We start from the raw sequence: 23,652 nt of genomic DNA on the forward strand, positions 1-23,652 counted from the left end.
ATGTTATGTCATGTATTCTAAAAGTTAAAATGTAACTCATTAAGGAATGCACTTGCATGAGCATCCGTGATATATGGAATTACTGAACCACTATATTGTACACTTGAAACTAATATTATACTGTATGTCAACTAACTAGAATTAAAATAAAAACCTAAAAAGCTGTAAGAAAATATAAAAATAAAAATGTCTCTGAAGCTCAACTCAGGAAGCCAGAAAGCCATATTTTCTCTAAGCAGTGCAGATATTTCTAGGTATAACTAGTGCATTAACTTTTTACACTCTAGTGACATTAAAAAAGCCTTCTCCTAAGTTAATGGAGTCATTTAAAACTACAGATGCTGGAGTCTTATTTCACACCTACTAAATCAGAGCCTCCAGGTAGGGACTGCATACATACAGTACTGAAATACATATATCCATACGTGACTTTTGCTATGCTCCCCAAAGTCATGAACTCCTTAAGTGAAATGAACTTTAAAACAGAGACAGCACAGCGCTCTTGACTTGGCTCTCCTTATGCCTGGTTCTGTGGACAAATCATGCCCTAGTCAACTACTGACCCATAAATACCATCTAGTCCAGCAGTTCTCAAACCAGGATCCCTGGCATCCCCTTAGGGACCAGGGGGTAGCAGCAAAGCCTCTTGCTTTTTCAACAAACTGTTCTGCTCTTGTTTAGTTTAGAATAAGGGGCTTCCTGTTTTTCTTTTTTAAGATTTTATTTATTCATTTGAGAGAGAGAAAGAAAGTGAGTGAGCATGAGCAGGGGGAGGGGGAGGGGCAGTGGGAGAGGGAGAAGCAGACTCCATGCTGAACAAGGAGCCCAATATAGGGCTCGATCCCAGGACCCTGGGATCATGACCTGAGCTGAAGGCAGACGCTTAACCGACAGAGCCACCCAGGTGCCCAGGCTTCCTGCTTTTAAATAAAAATTGGAAAACTATAAATGTAGTGTGACATAAACTCAAATCCATAAATTATAGTATGTATAAGCTAGAAAAGAAAAAGAACATACTAGTGAACCAGACACAGAGGTTTGCCTCTATTTCTGTTTTTTTTCTTTAAGTTTTCTTTCTTTTTTTTTTTTTTTTTTAAGATTTTATTTATTTATTCATGAGAGACACAGAGAGAGAGGCAGAGGGAGAAGCAGGCTCCCAAGGAGCAGAGAGCCCGATGCGGAACTCGATCCCAGGACCCTGGGATCATGACCCGAGCCGAAGGCAGACGCTCAACCATCTGAGCCACCCAGGCGCCCCTTTAAGTTTTATTTCTTTAAGTAATATCTACAACACCCAATGTGGGGCTTGAACTCATGACCCCGAGATCAAGAGTCATTGCTCCTCTGACTAAGCCAGCCACGGGCCCCTCTATTTCTTTTCTTTTTTTTTTTTTAAAGGATTTTATTCATTTGAGAGAGAGAGAACATGAGTGGGGGGGGTGGGGAGGGGTAGAGGGAGAAGCTGACTCCGTGCTGATGCGGGGCTCCATCCCAGGACCCTGGGATCATGACCTGAGCAGAAGGCAGACACTTAACCAACTGAGCCACCCAGGCGCCCCTATTTGTTTTTTTAAATCATGAATTTTTCCTATTGAGTTTTAAGAAATAAAACAAAACAAAAAACACTTCTATGTGCAGAACCTGGGCATAAATGCTGACCCTTCTTTTATCAGTATCTTCCATCTACATTCTCTATTTTTAGAGACAAACCATTCACAGCTGTAGTCAAAGAGAAAGGATTTTGGAGAGACATTTAATGGGTGGTTTTGAGGAAGACTAGAAAAAGCATTTTCATTTTTGTTTTGAGTATTGAAAGTCGTGGACTATGTGCATAAAACTAATGTCTGTTACAAAGGGGGACTTTTTGTAAGGTCAGTGCTATTGTAAATGCATCTGCACATGGCTCACACACAGCTGCTCCAAGGAGCGGCAAAGATCATGTCCCTCTGGGTATGCCCGTAAGCTCCATGGAGGGAGCTTACCTCTGTATTCCCAATGCCTAACATAATACCTGGCTCAGAGTAAGTGCTTCAAACATTTGTTGCTTGGGACAGAAAGAAGAATGTTGGCTTATTATGGGTAAATGGTTCTGGTCTTGGTATGATGCTCCGTGTTCGGAATACAAAAACTAACACAACACAGGGCTACCCTTCAAATCTAATAACAGAAGATGGTCCCATAAATCAACTCACATCATGTGGCAAGTGCTCTGACAGAAGTGAGCAGAAGGTGCTCTACAATCACTAATGAAAGGCTCTTGGTCCAAGCAGGGAACCTAGAAGAGGCTTCCAATTAATTCTGGCCCTTGTTGAACAATCTACCACACCTCAGTTTGGAATTTAACTAAAGGCAGCTGAATGAAATGTAGAAGCAAAAGAGATTTGCCTTACCAAAGAAGAGGCTTGTGTAAGTGATTCTTATACTCCTTTAGGAATCTAATGAGTGCCAACACCCCTCTCCTCAGAGAAATGCACACATATACACAATTTCACATAAACTGAGGGAGTCAATGGACTGACCCCTGTGAGAAACTCTGTTCTAGAGCACTGCTTTAGAAAGAATCACAGAAGGAAGATTTTCCTATGGGGGATAGGGTTATATGAGAAACTGGCAAGAAGCTTTCCTGACAGTAAAGACAAAAAAGGAAAAATTATTTTGGAATGATTAGATCAGGGTGACCTAAACCACCTAAATTCAGCCGCAAATTGGTTAGGAAAACCAAAGGCTGAAAAAAAGGAAATTTGTCAGAAAATAGCATTTAGTGTACATATTTTGTGCCCCTACTCACCCCACGCCCAGACTCTTGAGAGTTGAGGCTTTCTTGCCAATTGTGTTTAGCTACCTATAGACAGTCAAATGTCTGAAATCAAAGTGGGCGCAGAAGGAATCTACCTTGAGTCTTGCTGGGAACAGTGAAATTAATAAAGGTGATTGGTGGGGTGATCTACCCTAGAGTCTATTCCCACACCCACCTCAACAGTTGGAAAAGTCTAGAAATCATCTATATCCATAAAATTCTATTTGACACCATCGCTGAAAAGAACAATCAAGTGTCTGGCTGACTGTGTTAAAAAGAAAACTGCAGAGCAAGGATGGAGTCACTTATGCTAGGCCATGTCACCAAACTAGGGCTTAATATTTAACTTAATTGCAGTTCAACCTCTCCCAGAAACAGTCTTAATTAGTGGGTCAGGAATTTTCTGGTCAGCACCAATGAGGTAATCTGTCACATGGGCCATCTCCTTCTCCATCCCCACCCCCACACCCAAAGGAAGCTGAGGTAATATGCTTGATAAAACCCCATGCCCTTTCCACCAAGGGAAGGTGATCTTACCTGAATCAATCCTTTCTTTACCTTTGCTAATAACTTCTTGCCCCAGCCTTCTCCCTATAAAAACCTTCCATTTTGTAGCTCTCCTCTACTTGCTAGATGGGACGCTGCCTGATTTGTTTAATAAAGCCAATCAGAGGTGCCTCCTTAGCGCAGTAGGCAGCGCGTCAGTCTCATAATAAAGCCAATCAGGTCTTCGAATTTATTTGGTTGAATTTTTTTAACTGCTTACTACAAAATATTTGCTTTCGTGTAACTCACAGAAGAAGGTTGTAGAGTTGCTTTCTACAGACAAGTTTACTTTCTCTTCTGCCAAAAATTGCTGTCTTTAAATTATCTGAAAAACTGTCATGCCTTTTCTTTTTTTTATACCTAAACTCAGTAGCATTAACTTTTCCCTCCAGTTGCTGTCTTCTCAACTACCTTTGTCAACAGCTCTCTTAAGCCTGACTCCCCAACCCTAGGCACAGCCTACATGAAACCCTGTCTATGGGACTGCAGCATTCCATGACCCGGACATTATACCATTCATGTACCATCAGACAGTTTAAGCAACTGAATTATACCATGGCTAATCTTGGCTTGCCTGCCTTTTTCTTATGAACTGTGGTCTAGCCATACTAGCCATTATCTCTTCAGCCTTGACTTATTAATAGATTGTAGGAAAAAGCCATGGGATCCTACATTTATCCCTCTTAAACTGAATCTTATTTCGTTTCTGTCTGGCATTTTACAATGTTTAAATCAACTTGTCTACATGACTCCCAAGCCTTATCTTGAGTCCTAACAGAGTCTCTCCCCTTTATGACTAGACCCATATTTTCAATTGCTAACAAGTTACCACCATCTGGTTACTGGATTCTTATAGTAGACCAGACCCCAATACTAACATTTTATGTGTATTATCTCCTTTAATCCTTATGAGATTGACGGTAGATATATCCATTTTACCCATTTTTATATGTGGAAACTAAGGGATATAACTGTCCTTTTGACAGTACTGTTACAAAACACGCACAGATTCCTGTCTGTCATAACAAGTGGAAGGAGGGTGCTACTGGTACTCAGTGGATAGAGGTCAGGGATGAGCTCAACACAACGAAGAAAGGTTCTGTATCTTGCACAGTTTTCATACCACTAAAAAATTTGATTTTAATTCTCTGAGAGTAGGACTCCAACTCCATTTCAAATATCATCAAAGGATCTTTGGCATGTTTTTAATACATACTGAGTTTTCCCGAAACATAATTACTAAATAAGTCAAGGGAGGATTGTACTTGTGTTTTTGCAGCTTTACCAGGAGTTGTTACCCATTTTGAAAACCAGACCACCAACAGCACTGAAACTCACTGCGTTTGGGTCAGCAGTATATACACCAGTATCAGTCTGTGCTTCTATTATCTCATAGTGGTGACTCTACACCTATAGATACAAATATACTCACTTAGCCTCATTTCAAAATGTGAAATATACAATTTTGGAAATATTCTATGGAATTTTATCTTAATTCTTCAAAACTGAACCTTTTCCTTGTAAGTACAAGCATCTGATTAGTTCGTTATGACTTCCAGTATAGTCACGCTTGATTAATTACACATTAAATCACATATTTCTGCTTAACTTCCCCTGTATTTTATAGCAGGGCAGTTTAATTGTTTTTAAAAATTATGTGTGAAGGTAATTACCCACAGAACAGTGAAGGGGACGCAGGGTCTGGAGGGAGACCCCTACCACACCACCTCTACAGCTTTCCTGGTATGGACCACACACACCTCCCCCTGCCTTTACTCCTGCTGTTCCCTCTGCCCGACTGGTCTTCTTGCAGCTCTCCCACACCCCAGTTCATATTTCTCTTTGAAGACCCAATGTAAATGTCACTTCTTTAAATGCTTCTATTCCCCCTTATGCAACTCATCATTCTCTCTTGGTCTCTCCCTCCCAAAGAACTTTGACTCTTTTTGCCTCTGACCCATTCTCCTTACCACAACAAAAGCAATCTTTTTAAAATGTTAAGACCTGTCACTCCCTTGCTTTGAACTTAGAATTAGGTCCAAATGCCCTCAACTGTGGGCCTGTATGACCAGGCCCCTCTCACCTTTCTGACACCTTCTAACCCTCTGCATCTCATCGGCCAGGCTTCAGTCATAATGGCCTTCTTCTTCTCCGCCCCCCCCACCAAAAAGGCACATTTTCCCTTCTTCAAAGGCTTTGCATATGCTATTCACTCTGCTTAGAAAGCTCCTGACCCTCCTTTCACATAGCTAGCTTCTCATTTCTTAGGAATCAGCTTAAATATCATCTCCTTAGAGAAAGCTTCCCAACTTACCCTATGTAAAGTAAGTCCCTCTCCGTTGTTCTTGATTTGGGCCCATTTTTGTTTACTTCATAACACTTAGGACAACTGGCCATTACTGGTTAGATGCATTTGTCTGTCTTCTCCATTAGAATATGAGCTCCCTGAGGAAAGGGGGCCAGGGCTGTCTGCGACTCTCTAGCCTAGCACAGTACCTGGAAAACAGGCGTTTGTAGAATGAATAACCACTCACATTTTATAGTCATCTTCTGTCTTTTCACTACTTACATACCTCACTAGCTCCAGCAACTGGCTGGGTCCAGAGCACATACCAGAGCTTAAATCTAGTTTCCGCTTTTATCTATCCTGACCTTTGGTATTTTTTTGTTTTCTTTCTGGCTGGCACACTTATTACTCTGTTTTACTCTGGAATTTTTTTTTCTTGGGCAAATATATATCTGGTAGGTATGGTCCTGGGATTCCTTGGTCATCCCAAGCCAGTCCCAAGTCTAAACAATTCTAACACACAGCACTGACAACAGTCATTTGGTACAGCCTCACCTAGAACTTACCAGGCTCCCTCACAGTCTGCAATATCAGAAAAGGAGCATCGCAGACCACAGGGTGCATCAGGGTTGGCCCTGGTTTCTGGAGTAAATGGAATGTGGTATCTGTTCGAAAAGATGGCATATGGTTTTAGAGGTGGTCTACTTAATCACATACCTGATTTGACTACTTCATTATGTCTTCTAGTGTAGTCAATAAGCATTAACACACCAAAATATATGTTGTTTTATTTTAAATTACTTCCTTTAAAATGTTCCTTTATGTCATAGGTAAGGCATTTTTAAGCAATTTTTAAAAATTACATGTGTAGGTAACTATACCATCTACAAGTTGTATTTCAGAATCATAAAGGGAATGCAAGAGCTGAGAGAGTTGAGAATCATGACCACACCACATGTACTTGAATCAACAAATACTGACTGGTAACATGGGATATGCTAATCAAGGATGGAGACTCAAAGAGCTATAAGACATAAACATCTCTATTATCTGTATTGGAAAACTTTACAGTCTAGTTGGAGATATCAACCTGAAACAACAACATAAATAACAACAACAACAAAAACGCCACAGGCAGTTTCTATCACTATCACACGATGGTACAATAAATTAAGAGGTCAAGAATGGTTGAAATTTGGCTTTTACCCTTCTCAGTCTTGACCCCTCAACAAGGAACTAATAATGCATTAGGACTTGAGAGAGAGATCTGAACTTTGCTCCTTTCCCTTCCTCTGCTCCAGTGAGAAGTATGGCAGATTGCTAACCTATGGATTTAACCATGAAATAAAATGACCATCAATCATCTTGCCCCAGGCATCTGGCCATAGGACCTTCCCTTGAAACTGCCAGACCTATGGCTGCCTGAGAACTGCTCTTCCATTAACTTCAAAAGCCTCTTTCCCCTGCTGCACAGGCATTAGCCCTATGCATCTTAAGCAATGCACAAAGGATGATGGTGCAGAGGGCCAGGACTCATTCTTGGAACCCTCCCTTCAATGGTGCAATTTTCCCAGACCCTATACTTGTTCTACACAGACACCCTGTAATAACTATCTTTTTAAAATGTTGCTTTAATTTTTCATGTCTTTTCATGAGCAGGGTGTGGCACACACTGCCTATCTTTCTTAATATCTCCCAATTGTATTCAGGGAGATGCCTACTAAGAAATACCCATTTTCCAGCCTCCCCTGCAGTTAAGTGGAGCTAAGAGATTAAATTCTAACCATTAAAGAGAAGTTGTTAGGTGGGCCCTCTGGGAAAGTTCCCTAAAAGTGAGACAGAGAGCTGGGAGTAGACTTTTGTCCTTCCCTCTCCCTTTTCAGCGATACAGTTGTAATGGCTATCGTGGAATACAAGATGGCCTTGAGGATGGAAGCCATATGCTTAGAAGGACAAAGCAGAAAGACAGTAAAACTTGGGTTCTTTGTTATGACAAAGCCTCCATTACAGCCCAGGCTAGTGCAGCTCTGAACTCTCCCTATATGAGGAAAAAAAAATCACCCATATGCATTTAGTTAGGCATGGTTATCTGTTACAAGCAACTAAGTCTGTTAAAAACAACAACAACAACAAGAAAAAAACAAAAACAACCATAGCCTCAAAATGGCCATCACTTAGGTTAAGGCCCTAAATCAGTAAAACAAGACTTACTACCTAACCTAACTGCATTTCACTCCCCTCCCCACAAGTGTAATCTTTAACCAGTCAACATGGAATTTCCTGGTTAATAGTAGGAAATTTACTAATAGACCTCTTGTACTCCCCTTAGGAGGGCAACCTTGCCTAAACAATGCATTCCTTGCTAATAAATTTCTTTCTTCTTCTTCTTTTTTTTTTTAATGCCCTCTCTCTGCCTTTAAAAACTTTTCTTTTGTTTAGTTCAGTGGAGTTTTCTTCTGCTCGCGAGATGGGATGCTGCCCAATTCATGAATCGTTTAATAAATCCCAATTAGATCTTCAAATTCACTGGGTTGAATTTCGTTTTTTAACAGGTCTAATTCAAACTGATTCAGGAGGTTAGTCCAGGGAACCTGTCTTTCCCCAATAATCCCATTCTGTTGGGCACTTTTTCCCAGGTTTGCAGTTGGCTAGTCCTAAACCCCATATCGGAGAAATGCATCCCTGAGGACATACTCTTATAGACACTTTGGGGTGGGAGTAGGGAGAGTTCTATGTACTTCTTTGAGTAGTTATATATTTAGTAGGCTTCCCCAGGCTGGCCTGGAGAACAAGATCAGCATTATTTCTCCAGGAAAAAAAAAAAAATGTTCTCAGTCCAAATAATTGATATACAAGTAAAATGTGTAGATCATAAACAATGAAAATGACAAAAGACAATAAAACAGTCAAAAGGTCTAGATCATCAACTCTTTAATTAAAGAGGAAGGCTAGATTTATTATGGAAGTGCTAACATAGGGCTGTTATAATTTGGTAGTTCGTTAAATACCCTAGTGGGAAGGGGAAGTTCTAGAAGAAAATCATATCAGATTTTACCCCAGTACTTAAAGACGTTAACCAGGAATCCAGTCTTGCTTTTTTATCCTCCTCCAACCGCAGGTAATCAGCCCTGATTCCTAGTTGCTTCTCAGAATCTATCTGGGAAGTTTATTGGCAGTTTAAGGATGCCTTAAGAAAAAGAGGTGGAAATAACACATTACAGTGTTTCAGGATAAGAATAAATATAGTACAGCTTCTGTGCAGAATGAGCATTATAAGCAAAATTCATTGTTCACTCACAGTTGAAAACTGGCTGACCAATGAAAATGAACTTTGTTTATAACACAAAAGTAGGGCAGGTACTTTATTCTCCTCTTTCCTTCAGGTGGCCCTGCCCTTGTGATGGTGTTCTGAACATATAACTTATAAATAATGATGGCTTTATTTCTTGTGTACATAGAGTGATCATTCTCCCAAATAAAAAATCAGGGCACAAGAGATGACAATGCATTTTTGTGCCACTTGTGAAGATACAAGTTAGGGAGATACTGCTTGAATATCAACATAATGAAATATTTAGAAACAATATTTTTCCATTGCCTAGTTTTCTTTTTAAGTTAATTTTGGGCGCATGGCTCAGTCCGTTAAGCATCTGACTTCAGGTCATGATCTCTGGGTCCAGGGATTGAGTCCTACATCTGGCTCCCTGCTCAGCGGGGAGTCTGCTTCTCTCTCTCCCTCCCCCACTTGCTCTCTCTCTCTCTCTCAAATAAATAAAATCTTTTAAAAAACAAAATCAATTAATTTATTGAGAGAGCATATTTATTTATTTGAGAGAGAGAGAGAGAGCACACACATGCACACAAGAGCGAGGAAAGGAAAGGGGTAGAGGGAGAGACTCTCAAGCAGACTCTGCACTGAGCGTGGAGCCAGATGCAAGGCTTGATCTCACCACCCTGGGACCATGACCTGAGCCAAAACCAAGAGTCATATGCTTAACCGATTGAGCACCCAAGTGCCCCTAAATTAATTTTATTGAGATAAAATTTAAATACAATAAAATGCAGTCATTTTACAGTATAGTTCAACAAGTTTTGACAAATGTATACACTAGAGTAACCAACACCCATGATCAAGATATAGAATAGTTCCATTACCCCAAATAGTTCCTCTTACTCCTGTGCAGTTAATCTGCCTGCCTTTACCCTTAGCCCCAAACCAACCACCAATCTACTGTTATCACAATAATTAAATACTGGGTTCCTTTAGGTAAACATAACAGTAATGAGGATCAGTTTCGAAAATCGTTTAATTAGGGGGGGCCTGGGTGGCTCAGCCGGTTAAGCAGCTGCCCTCGGCTCAGGTCATGGTCCCTGGGTCCTGGGACCAAGCCCCACGTCGGGCTCCCTGCTCCGCAGAGAGCCTGCTTCTCCCTCTGCCTCAGCCTGCTGCTCTGCCTGTCTGTACTTTCTCTCTGTCAATAAATAAAATCTTAAAAAAAAAAAAAAGAAAACTGTTTAATTAAAAATGTCCCCAACACTTTAAATAGGAGACTTCAAAACTCGGATTGAATTAAAAAAAAAAAATTCAAGGGACGCCTGGGTGGCTCAGTCGGTTAAGTGGCTGCCTTCGGCTCAGGTCACGATCCCAGCTTCCTGGGATCGAGTCCCGCATCGGGCTCCTTGCTCAGCAGGGAGCCTGCTTCTCCCTCTGCCTGCAGCTCTCCCTGCCTGTACTCTCGCTCACTCTCTCTCGCCCACGCTCGCTAACAAATAAATAAAAATAAAATCTTAAAAAAAAAAAAAATTCAAAATGTGTACACTTCAATATTCTAGATTATGCATAATATTCTAAAACTATTACTACTGTTTAAGTGATAAAATAATATCAGGAACAATACTGAACTCTAATAGGACATTTTATACTCTTCTATCTTAAGGTTTCTGCATTCTACTATAAAGTCCTATGGGAAGCCAATCTTTTATTTTATTCAGGTTACCATCTCCAGTGCCTAACACAGTGAGTACAACAAATGCTCAAAAATTGCTGACTTACTGATCTAGGTAACTAGATCTATTTTTATGCTGAACCTGAGTAACTCCTAAATCTGTTTCAATTAACAAGTTAAATAATTATTCCAGGATCAAACACCATCTTAAAAACGTTGTACAAGTAACCAAATCTTCCATAATTTTAGTTTTAACCAAAGAACTAAAGAAAACTGGTAAGATGCTTATAATACAGAATAGTGGCTTTTTTTAGCTTACTATGTAAACCATTCACCAAAAAATAATCCATTCTTAAGTTGTTTTGTTCTAAAAGATGGTATATTTTGAGTTGGGGTATTCTCAGAGCCCAGATTCAGTATGAGTTAGTTGATGTAAGCTCTAGGCTCTGAGAACACCCCAACTCAAAACTATTTGTTCTTTTACCTATACAATGCTGTTTGGGCGACTCATGGCCCTGGTTAATTTGATTCTATTTGTCACATAAAAAGTCTCATTCTATTAATTCTCCATGCCTAGATTAAAAAATATAGAAAAACTGATTACACCTAATTCCATAATGAGTTTTATTCCTGAAAAAAAAAAAAGAAAGCACAATATTGGTCAAAACAACAAAAATGAAACTTTAAAACAATACAATTAATTATAATTACATATAAAACTTATAAAGGATAAATACTTCAATTTAAGTTTTAAATAGCCCCTTAAATGGACATTATAAATTAGCAAGTGCTTAAGGCTCTTTTTTCCTTAGGAAAACTACCTTAGGTAACATAAACAGAAAAGAGGTATTTAGCTTTCTACCCACAGCTAGGCTTGGATAAACACCCAAATTCTTACACTCCAATCTGCCCCATCAGAAAGCATCACTGGCCACCAAACTCTCTTAATCATTACTAAACCACCTGGCTCAATTTCAAGATACTCTCATCACTACGTTACAAAGTCCAAGACAGGTCAGAACTAATCTTCAATGTATTGCATTTTGTGCAATTCTGTGTCCTGGTGACTTAACATGGCTCCTGGATCACAGCAGCCAATGTGAATCACAACATAAAATGGAATCTACCTGGGACACATTCTTAGGGCAAAATCCTTTTTGCTATATGTTGATTCTAAATAGCTTCAATTATGATGATTCTTACTGATAATTACAAAAGGTAAGACCTGTCATTCTTACCTAATGAGTGAGAGATAAAGAAATTTTATGTGGGACTGTCACAAATACCCTACCTTTCTTGGGAAGTAGAGAACAAAATGTTCTAAATTAAGTTTTATTTAGATTAGTCAATGATATGATGGACAACTAAAAAATAATGAGACTAATTTCACTTGCCATACATGAAAGTCAGTCAAGTGTCAGAATCACAACTGTTGGCCACCTCTAAGGCTATAGATATTTTTCAATCATATCAGTGTATTTACCAGTGTATTTATCAGTATATATAAGTATTATATATTTATCGGTGGATAATTTTAATTTGTGGAAGAAAAGGGTTCATAGATGGAAATTTTAGAGCTTATAAGTAAAAACTTAAAAAACTAGTAGAAGCCTGAAGAGAGCTAAGAAATTCTTACCAAGATTGACAAATGCTATGATTAACTAGAAGCCACAGAAAATTTGACAAAGGTGAAACTAAGGGTATAAATTAAAACATTCCTTGAAAGATAGTTCCAAAGAACTATCAAAACAAGAAATGGTAAGAGTAGGACAAAAATTCCCTTCTGTAATCATTCAAGTATCTATTATGTATTCAGCATTATGTTAGCAATTTGGGGGAATAAAAAGTTATAAAACATAGTCCCTGTTCCCAAAGAGCTAATACTGTTAGAGAAACAAGACACAGACATGTCATGCACCATTTAAATAACAATCCAAATAAAACATATAGGAACAAAGGCAAGGGATGGATAGCTGTGGGTACAGTGGTTGAGAAGGCTTCATAGCCAAGACTGAACATGAGCTGGGCCCTAAGAAGTAGAATTTTAACAGACAGAAGTTGAGAAGAGCATGAGCAAAGGTCAGAAGATGAGAGAGGACAGAGTGGTCCAGCATTCATCAAGGAGACAAAAGGGACATACACGTGGGGGACAGGTCATATCAGTCATGTCAGGGAGAGTTTTAAATGCTATTCTTATACAATTTTAAGTCATGAAATTTTAGTGAACATGATTAATATATTTCAATATTTAATCTGTAGCATGACCTGGAATGTATCTTCATGAGAAACTGTTTTAGAATTGATTGGAGGAGGAGTCAGAGCTGGAGGAATAAAGAGTAATATCAGAAGTGATGTTGTAAAACCAGAAGTTCTCAAGGTGGTCCGTGGACCCCTTGGGAGTCACTGGGACCCTTTTAAAGGACCTGTGAGGTTGAAATTATGTTCATAATACTATTAAGATGGTATTTGCCTATTTCACTGTGTTGACGTTTGCACAGATGGCACAAAAAACAATGGTGAATAAAACTGCTGGTGTCAAGACAGTGAACCAAAATATACCAGGCAGCATTGTATTCTTTTGTTTTTTAAAACAGCTTTATTGAGGTATAACTGATGTATAATAAACAGCATATATTTAAAGTGTACTATTTGGTGAATTTTTACATATATGGACATGCAAGAAACCATCGCTATAATTAAGATGGCAAACATTTTTATCATGTCCAAGTTTCCCTGTGATCCTTAGTAACCCATTTCTCTCTAGCCCCTTGTTCTTGATCTTTTTTGGTCACTATAAATTTATTTGCAAGTTCTACAATTTTATATAAATGGAATTATATAGAAAGTATTCCTTTTTCATGCTAACGCTAACCAAAGGCAAACTAAACAAAGACTTCAGAACAAGGAAAAACCCAGGAGAAAGAGGATCATTTCATCATGATATAAGATTAATCGATTAAGAGGACATAATAATCCTAAATGTATATGAACCTAGTAACAGTTTCAAAATACATGACACAAAAATTGACCAACCTAAACTGAAAAAGAAACATATATACAATTATAGTTGGGAAATTTCCATACCTTTCTCTATATAATGGGCAGAACAAGTGTACAGAAAATCAGTAAGGTTACAGGAGACTTAAAACAATTGACTTGAATGACATTTATAAAACACAACAATAGGAGAATACATATTACTTTCAAGTGTACCTGGAACATTAATCAAGAATGACTATATTCTGGGCAGTAAACAATTAATTTCAAAGGACTGAAATCATATAAAATATGTTCTCTGACCACAATGGACTGAAATTAGAAACCAACAACAGAAAGACAGCTGGAAAATCCCCAAATATTTGGAAACTAAACATTATACTTCTAAATAATCCATAAGTCAAACAATACATCACAAGGGGAATTCGAAAATATTTGAACAGAATGAAAATGATTTTGGAAACTGGTATCATGAAACACATGAGCTTGAAAGCTTCTTAATACTTAAAGACTTCTCTGATGAGAACGGTGATATTAACAAATGTCACTTTTTTTTAATGAAGTATATGGAAATGTGTCAACATTTGGAAGATCTATATAACTCAGTAAACCAGTATTTTCCAAATGGCCAATGAAAGGCATTACAAAAGAGCCATTCCATGCAAGATGGACCAATGGATTTTATTGTAAAAGTACAAAGAGTTCATTGACTATGCGTTCAGATTCTGTACTGCAACAAACCAACCTTTCAGAAACTACCTCTTGTCAAGTTTGGTGGAGTATAAAAAAAAAATTCACAATTATCTAAAAAAGTTTCTAAAATAGTCCTATTTTTTTCAGCCGCATATGTGTGTGAGGCAACATATCCTTCATATACTTCAAACAAACCAACAAATTTTAACAGACTGAATAAGGAAGCAGATAGAATACAGCTATCTTCTATGAAGCCAGACATTAACAAGACTTGCAAAAATGTAAAACAATGCCACTCCTCTTATAACATTTAAAAAATTTTTGAATATACTTATTTTCTTTTTTTAATATTACTACCAATCTCATTATAATATAGTTATTTTCATAAAAATGTTATTATGTTCACATACAATGATTTTATTTTAAATGAATTAATAAAAATTTTAAAAATTTATCTTTTTTAATGTTTAACTACCCACCATTTTTAACAGATAGAAGAAAGCTTAAAACAGTTAAGTAGTAAGACTTGGTGAATGAATGAATTATATTGGTAAAAGGAAAACAACTTAGGTACCTATGATGTAAGACTTGGTGCTCAGAAATCTCTGAGATTAAAAAATGATATAATCATAATGAATTTTTTGTTCATAAAAGATTTCCCTGTTCTAATCCAGAGGATAAATCACCATAATTGAGCTGACCAAAAACTCATTCAACTGAAAACATGAGGTTGTATAAGGGCTCAATTAGAATTCCGGCACACTACCAAAAGGCCTTTTATATCCACACTTAATGGACAGGACACGTGTCTGTCCAGTGCTGTCATGCCTGGGCTGAGAAAGAACGACTGATGGAGTCAGATGGGAGATTCATGCAAGGTAGAGCGAGCCCAGACTCAGCAGACATGGAAGTCCTTACCCCAGCTGTGGGGCCCCTAAAGAACTAGATGTATTCGGACCCTGTGTATGCATACCCTGCAGCAGTTAAAGCTCGCAGGACAGACTGCTTGGGTTACTCTTTTCTTAGCTGTAGAATTTCAGAAAAGGTTTACGTCTTTGTGCCTCTTTTTTCTTAAAAGAGGGATTTTTTTTTTTTTAAAGATTTTATTTATTTATTTGACAGAGAAAGAGACAGCGAGAGAGGGAACACAAGCAGGGGGAGTGGGACAGGGAGAAGCAGGCTTCTGCCAAGCAGGGAGCCCGATGCTGGGCTCCATCCCAGGACCCTGGGATCATGACCTGAGTCGAAGGCAGATGCTTAACCGACTGAGCCACCCAGGCGCCCCAAAACAGGGATAATTATTATATCATAGGGTTACTTGATGATTATAAATGTAAAGCACTTAGAAGAGCACCAAGTATAAGAAGTACTTGATAAATATTACTATTACACAATGTTTTACCTGAAATATGGAGTACAAAAGTACTAGTCTAATCTACAGGATGGGTGACAGTGCAAGAAATATAATAAAAGACTCTAAAAGTTAACTATGATATCTAAAAGTTCCAGGGTTAAAGATTCATAAAGTGATCACAGATAAAGTTACAAGAAAAAAATTACCTCAAAATTATCATTTGAAAATGAGTAAATAGATTTGGTATAGACTTTCGATTCAGAAAGCATCTACTGAATATTTTCAAAACTGATGCATTCTTTCATGTTATGAGAAAAATATATACTCAACTAACAATTCTGAGACAAGTGATACATTTTTCCTTTTTTTTATAAAAAGCAAAATTTAAGTAAGCATTCAAAAAAATTCTTTAAAGCTACAAAGTATTGATCATTGTGTTACATAACTATGTAAATGTCAGCATCTACACCTTGACTTGAAGTGAAAAAAAGAAAAATATAGGCTGAATGGAAAAGGAAACAGGTGATGTGGATTAAGGAGTGCACTTGTTGTGATGAGCACTGGGTGATCTATGGGATGCTGAATCACTATGTTGTACACCTGAAACTAACATTACACTGTATGTTAACTAACTGGAATTTAAATAAAAACTTAAAAAAAAAAAGTCTAAGGACTATCAGCCTATGTGAAAGGAAAATCCAGAGAGGGGGTAATGGTGACAGGCAGGAGGAGAGCAGTCCAGGGGGCCGGAGAGTAGAAGCATGACAGCCTGCAGTGATGGCCAAATACTTCTCTGGACAAAGGATCAGGGGCAGGATAAAGGACTCTGGAGCCCTGACCTGATTGTGGGTAATGCAGAGTCATCCAAATGGCTTCCTGGAACTACTCCCATTCCTGCCTCATGGCTGAGACACACACAGAAACCAGAACAGGGAGTTTGCGAAATCACCCCACAAATAAGCTGGCAGTTGGAGGCAGAAAACACTTAAAAGAGGATATGGTAGTCTGCAAACTCTTCTGTCAGTTATGTCAACACATGACAAAGAATTTCCACATTCTACCCTTCTGCAAGCACTCCCATACTTCTGCAGGTCTGCAATCAACCAGGAGCCCAGCACTCTCTGCCTCAGGCCATTAACCCGTCTGTACTAATCCCTCAGAGCAGGGAGGGACGGGCAGCAGTAGCCTGGAATGCCTCCAGGCTTTCGTGAACTCTTCTTCAAGTAATAATCAGGAAATAAAGTTCTATACACAATCTATGCTTCCCATACATGCCAAACCAGCCCTGGGACTGTTTAAAGGCGAATGAGAGAGTGTGTAAGAAGTTTGCTGAGTAGGAAGAGTGACAAGCCTGCTCATCTGAGTGAGACGACCATTACACTTCACCTGAGCAAAACTTTTAGCTTGAATGGATAAAATACTTAAGACTCACAGTGACTACTTTTGAGAGAAGATGATAGTGAAGGAATAAGGTACCAGAGAAGTTCTAATTTGTGATCTTTTCTCAAGAATAAATTATTACCAAGATTAAAAGGAATGTATTGACTTACCTGGAAAATATCTGCCTTGTCGTCAAATAGGCTGACAAAATATTTATAGTCAGCATAAGCCCAGAATTTGGAATGATCATAATCTCTAAATGGTCCATATATAGTAGGCTGGTCACAGTTCCAGCTCAGGAACTCTTCAAGTGTAGCTTCTACATAACCACATGTCGTTTCAAACTGAGGAACTGCAATGGAAAAGAACTCAATTTTAAATGTACACTGAACACAATTTCCAAATATTGTTTTTTTAAATGATGAAAATTTCAACCAAAAAAAGTTATCGTTTAACATTAATTAAAAATTAATTTTGTGCTTGCTATATAATTAGAACCATCTACAACACTCACAATACTCATGATTTAACACAAAGGTAAAAAGGTTTTAACCTTAAGATTAAAGACTACCCGTAGGATAGCCTGATTCAGTAGTCCAGTGGTATACTTTATTTTTTTTTTTAAGATTTTATTTATTTGACAGAGAGAGAGAGAGTGCACAAACAGGGGGGAGGGGCGGAGGGAGAGGGAGAAGCAAACTCCCCACTGAGCAGAGAGCCTGATACGGGATTCAATTCTAGGACCCCGAGATCATGACCTGAGCTGAAGGCAGACGCTTAACTGTCTGAGCCACCCAGGTGCCCCAGTGGTATACTTTAGATTATTAATTTTCCAAGATGATGTTTTCAGGGGTCTATGAGGTCTAAACTATTTTCACAATAATACTCTGATGTTTTTCATTCTCATTCTCTCACGAGTGTACAGTGGAGTTCACCAGAAGCTACATGACATTAGTTGATGTCACTGCTCTCACAACTAGTGGAATACATACTTATGTTCTTGTATTTTAATAATGTCTCAGTTTTAATTTATAATACGGTAAGCATCACTAGATATAATCCTCACTGACAAAAACTCATTGGGGAACTCAATTTTTTTTAAAGGTACAGCATTTATTTATTTTTTTAAAGATTTTTTTTTTTTTGTGCTCGCTTCGGCAGCACATATACTAAAGATTTTTTTTTTTTTTTGGACAGACAGAGAGACAGCGAGAGAGGGAACACAAGCAGGGGGAGTGGGAAAGGGAGAAGCAGGCTTCCTGCCGAGCAGGGAGCCCGATGCGGGACTCGATCCCAGGACCCTGGGATCATTACCTGAGCCGGAGGCAGACGCTTAACGACTGAGCCACCCACGCGCCCCAGGTACAGCATTTATTGAGTTTCCAAATATCACAGAAAATATGGAATGCTTCATGAAGTTGCATGTCATCCTTGTGAAGGGGTCATGCTAATCTTCTCTGTACTGGGGAACTCAATAATTTTTAAGTGCAAAGGGATCCTGAGACCAAAAATTTGAGAGCTACTTCTTCAGATTAAAAAGGAAAAAAAGCAATGACATCTTTTGAAAATTTTCTGACTTTATATTGCACATATATTATACATAGCTCCTCAGAATCATTAAGTGGCCAATGGCAACTTAAAGTCTGTTCATTTATTCATTAACTCATTTATTTCAGAATTGTTTATTAAGTACCTAATTTGTAACTAACACTGTACTCAGGCTTGTGGGAACATAAAAGAGAGAAGTAATACTCTTGAATTGAGAACATACTTAGACAAAGACAAAGCTTTAGCCAGAATAATAGGAAATCTGAGGCATTACCTAATTAAATGCAAAATTTTGTGCCACAGACACATAGGAAAAGGCAAAGACCCAGAGAAGAGGGTTGATCAGGAAAGCTTAGAGAGAAGTCTATTGTCTGTCCAGAAGGGTTTGTTATTATGGGGATGACTCATTCATATAAGAACTATTCTTCCAAATAGTGATAAAATGAAATTTTTCTGGTAACAAGCAGAATATTTTCAATGCACACTGGGAAGTTAATATTCAAGAAATCTGATTATGATCAGCATGAAATCCTTTTAAGTGATACAGATCTCCTGCATGTAAATCAGTTGGCACAATACCTGAAACATAGCAGATGCTCAGTAACAGGCACTAATTCAGATTCTTATATTAACTTCAAAAGTTAGCCAGATTAGTAGTAAGAGGAGAAGTGTATTCAAACTCTTCTTTCAACAGCTTTTATCTTTTCCCTCCATTTCTGCCTGAACTGCCTAGGATTATCTTGACCTTCCTTCCCCCCTCCTCTCTTTTTCCTATAACTTCAGAATGGTGGAGAAGTAACAGAGGGGAGGGTGTATGTCAAAGAGTCATCCTAATTCATCTACTTCATCAACCTGTCATCTGACCTTGAGAAGCAGGAAGACTTATAGGAGTGCATTTATCTAAAAGGTAAAAATCTGCAATATTAAGAACTATTTAAATTCGACAATTTTTGAGAAGCACTCAGAACAGTGCCTGCCACTGTAACCCATCAATATATATATATGTTCCTAATATTAACAACATCATCATTAAGAATTTACCCCAACAACAGGGGCACCTGGGTGGCTCAGTTGGTTCAGCGTCTGCCTTCGGCTCAGGTCATGATCCCAGGGTCCTGGGACCGAGCCCCGAGTCCAGCTCTCTGCCTGGCAGGGAGCCTGCTTCTCCCTCTCCCTCTGCTTGTTCTCTCTCAAATAAATAAAATCTTAAATAAAAAAAAAAAGAATGTACCCCAACAACATAGGAATACACAGAGTTTTTTAACAAACAAAAACCCATGTGGCAAGAAAGCTGCATGGTTGTGGGAAATAGGAGTCATTTTATAGTCATTTCAGTAAGCTCCAATGGAAGCCTGAAGTCATTACACTGTCTTAGGAGTTTTCACTTCATAAAATTCAGTCCAACTGATCGAACTGAATACTAAAGCCATTACTTGAGATACTTGTCCCTGAGGGGTACAATAGTAGGCCGGTTTTCACAGGCATGTCTGCACTGCAGCCTTATCAAGGGACTTTGTTCTCTGTCACAGCAAGTTCTGTACTTTAAAAAAATTAAAATCTAAAAGGGCAAAAATTACACGTGACAACTGTTACTGTCAGGAGAAAATTACAATGAATAGAATGAATGGAAATGACAGACTTTTTTACATTTACATAGTGATTTCAAAATAGAATCTTTTGAATTTTTCCTTCCTGGAAGTAGCAGCACCAAAGGTACTGTTTTCATTCTGTTATCATGACAAGTTCTTTCTGGGTAGTACAGTTGTTTTTCTTAGTTTATTTCCTGCAATGCAATTATTCCTTTCTAACTTTATTATTATTGTTCTTTCATTTAACATTGAAGTAGCCTAGGCAGCTGCAATTTTCATCCCACTTACTGTCAAAGTGTTAGGTAAGAAGAAGCTCAACTGAGCTCAGGATTTGGAAGTAGTGTGTCAGTTGAGTTTGCCTCAACCCTCATAAAAGGGAGTCCTAAAATATGTTTTGCAGAGTAGGGAAACAAATATTTCTCCATTTTGTTAGATTTCCTCATTTCTTTTTAAAGCTTTTATTTATTTATTTAACAGAGAGCGAGAGGGAGAGCGAGCACAAGCAGGGGGAGGGGCAGAGAGAGGGAGAAACAGGCTCCCAGCTGAGCAGGGAGCCCAACACTGCGGCTCCATCCCAGGGATCCAGGATCATGACCTGAGCCAAAGACAGCCAGTTAACCGAATGAGCCACCCAAGCACCCCTAGACTTCATCATTTTACAAGCAAAAACACTGCATGGAATGTGGGTACTTTTGACCATCATTGCACCTCCATCTACAAATGCTTAGGGTTATTTCTACAACTGTTTTTCCCAGATTACTGCCAGTTGAGGTATCGTATTGCCACTGGACCCATATGATCCACATGAATTTGATCCAGAATCGTTTCAAAGAGCTATGAGATGTTACTATCTGCTTCCGAAAATAAACTAAGAGATACATATAATTCAGATAGTATAATTACTAATACTGTTGTCTCAAGCATTCTAGAAAAACTCAAACCAAGACCTAAAACAAAAATAAGAAATACATTCAATAGGAAGGAAACAAAGTTATCACTGATTATAAGATCAGGTGCCTGTCTTCCTAGAAAACCCACAAGAATAAACTAAAAAACTACATACACTAATAAATAGCTGGATAAAAAAATAAACATACAAAAATAAATGGCTTTTAAAAATCTACTCATCACAACTAGCTAGAAAAATATAATGGGTAAAAATATTTTCCTTCATACCAGCTATAAAAAGTTTATATTTATAATATTTTTAAAAATTTGTAGACCTGTATGAAAACCCCAATCTTTTCACTGAGAGATGAAATGGACTTGCTAAGTGATAATGACATGTTCTTGCGTAGTAAGATAACAGTATTATCACAAGGTAGATTCTTTCTGAATTAACTTACAACACTTAATGAATTTTCACTTAAAATCCCAACAGGATTTGTTTAATATGAGTACATTATTTAACTCTAAAATTCACTTAGAGGAATAAAATTCAATAACATCTAAGAAAATACTGAGAAAGAAGAGTAATTAGGGAGGATGAATTGTTCTTTCAAATATTATAATATATATCAGTTGCTAAAATAGCATTTAAGAAATGTTTTACTGGCTTCAAAACTGATAGCGCAATACATGGTCCAAAAACAGATGCTGGAATTTATAAGAATACAGTAATATAATAAAGATGATTTTAAAGTCAGTAGGGGTAAAAAGGATTATTCAGTAAATGGTACTGAAATAAAAGGTACTGTTATTTCCAACTTAACTAAAAAAGTCAGCAAACACCATACATCAAAATAAATAAGGAAAGGATGAAGAGTAAAATGTAATAGGGAAATAAGCTATTAGGAGAAAATATTAGAATATTTACCTATTTTTAAGATACAGAAAGAATTTCTAAGTAAATAAAATAAGAATAAAATGTTAATGAGATTGGACTATATAAAAATATCAGTCCAATTTTTTTTTTTTAAGATAAATCTCAGTTTGGGCAAAGGAGTGGCAAAACAGGCACCCTCGCATGTTTTGACAGGAGAGTAAATGGAAACCACCTTTCTGTGAAGCACTTTGCCTTATGTACCAAAGGCCTTTCATTCTTTTACTCCACAAATACCTGAGTGTCCACTTGGTGTTCAGCCCATGGTGAGGCCTGACCCAGGCCCTCGCGAAGGAGGCCTTCTTGAGGGGAGGAGAGACTTTAAAGAGTTAATTACTTACAGACTAACCACGTGATTCTAACTGAGCTAAGTGCTACTGGGAAATACAAGGTGACGAGTAGCTGCCCCTGATTTGGGAGGCAGAGGCGCTGTGATCAGGAAAGACTTCAATGAGAAAATGATATTTGAGCTAAGATCTGAAGGAAGAAGAGGAGTTAACCAGGAAAAGCTGCAGTAAGGGAAAATGGGAAAGGAGAAAAGAAAGGCTGGACTCTGTATGCAAAGGCCTTGAAGAAAGGAGAAGCAAACCTCTGGAAATACAAAAGCTGGAAAAAAAAATGTTTGTTTGGCCCAAGCTCAGGGAGAGGGATTAAGCTGATGAGGCAAACAGGGATTTCTACACCACACAAAAATTTTGGCCTAAGCTTAGCGTAAGGGTTATGGAAGACACTTAAGGGTTTTAAAAATAAAAACAGGATGAGATTTGTTTTTTTTTAAAAACTGTCTCTGGTTTCAATATGACAAATGGCCTGGATGGGGAGGGCAGGGGGTGCAGAGGGACCAGGGACGAGACTACTACAACTATGTTGGTGAGAGAGAGTAGGGTAACCCCGCCTAGAAGATGGCCATGGGGAATGAGAGAAGCAGGTAGATATGCTACATATTTAGGGTGTAAGTCACAGGGTCACCAGACACCACTTAGAGGGGAAATCAGATGACTCAGGTTTCTGGTGTAAGAAGGTTAATGCACAGTGCTGCAACTCGTGATAACATTCACACCCTTTGACCCAGTCATTCTCCTTCTAGGAATCTATCCTAGGGAAATAATCAGAAACTTGAGCAAGATTTGTTTTCAAAGATGCTCACTATAGTCTTTTTTTTTTTTTTTTTTTTTTTTTATTCATGAGAGACAGAGCGAGAGAGAAAGGCAGAGGGAGAAGCAGGCTCCCAAGGAGCAGGGAGCCTGATGCGGGACTCGATCCCAGGACCCTGAGATCATGACCTGAGCCGAAGGCAGACGCTTAACCATCTGAGCCACTCAGGCGCCCCGCACTATAGTCTTATTTATAAATTTGAAGCTTCTAAGCAATCTAAATAATCAAAAGGAAAAAATTTTAAATTCATCATGATACTAGCATACAACACAGTGTTAGCCATTTAAAAGTCACATTTAGCATCAAGAGAAACTGCTCAGGACATGTGATGTGAAAAAAAAAAAGCAGGCCGTGAAAATTAATACAACTTTATTTTTAAAATACAAAAAGTCCTGCATAAACAGTTATCGGAGTGTAACTAGTGGTTCTCTCTTGGACAAAGTGTTTTTAAATTTCTTTGGATCTTCCCCTTTTTTCAATGTCCTCTACAATGAGGAAGTCATACTTTTATTTTTTAATTATTTCTATTTTTAAATAA

General features: G+C 38.2%; 1 protein-coding gene and 1 pseudogene across 8 annotated transcripts in view; both read right to left on the reverse strand.

The window, feature by feature from the left end:
* Window positions 1-23,652, reverse strand: part of HSPBAP1 (HSPB1 associated protein 1) — a 63,782-nt gene that overhangs the window by 21,740 nt on the left and 18,390 nt on the right. For 7 of the 8 annotated variants that reach the window (XM_064570145.1, XM_064570118.1, XM_064570069.1 and 4 more), the window contains one exon: window positions 17,171-17,352. In XM_064570145.1, coding sequence (XP_064426215.1) covers window positions 17,171-17,352 — 182 coding nt within the window. Of the gene's footprint in view, window positions 1-17,170; window positions 17,353-19,981; window positions 20,128-23,652 lie in introns of those variants that run through there. The other variant, XM_064570190.1, reaches the window with a different exon arrangement.
* Window positions 18,395-18,465, reverse strand: LOC123835006 (U6 spliceosomal RNA; annotated as a pseudogene).

The sequence above is a fragment of the Mirounga angustirostris genome, unplaced genomic scaffold (genome assembly GCF_029215605.1).
Source record: "Mirounga angustirostris isolate CCGP_5_RB_7025 unplaced genomic scaffold, mMirAng1.0.hap1 SCAF_1, whole genome shotgun sequence".
Taxonomy (NCBI): Eukaryota; Metazoa; Chordata; class Mammalia; order Carnivora; family Phocidae; genus Mirounga; species Mirounga angustirostris.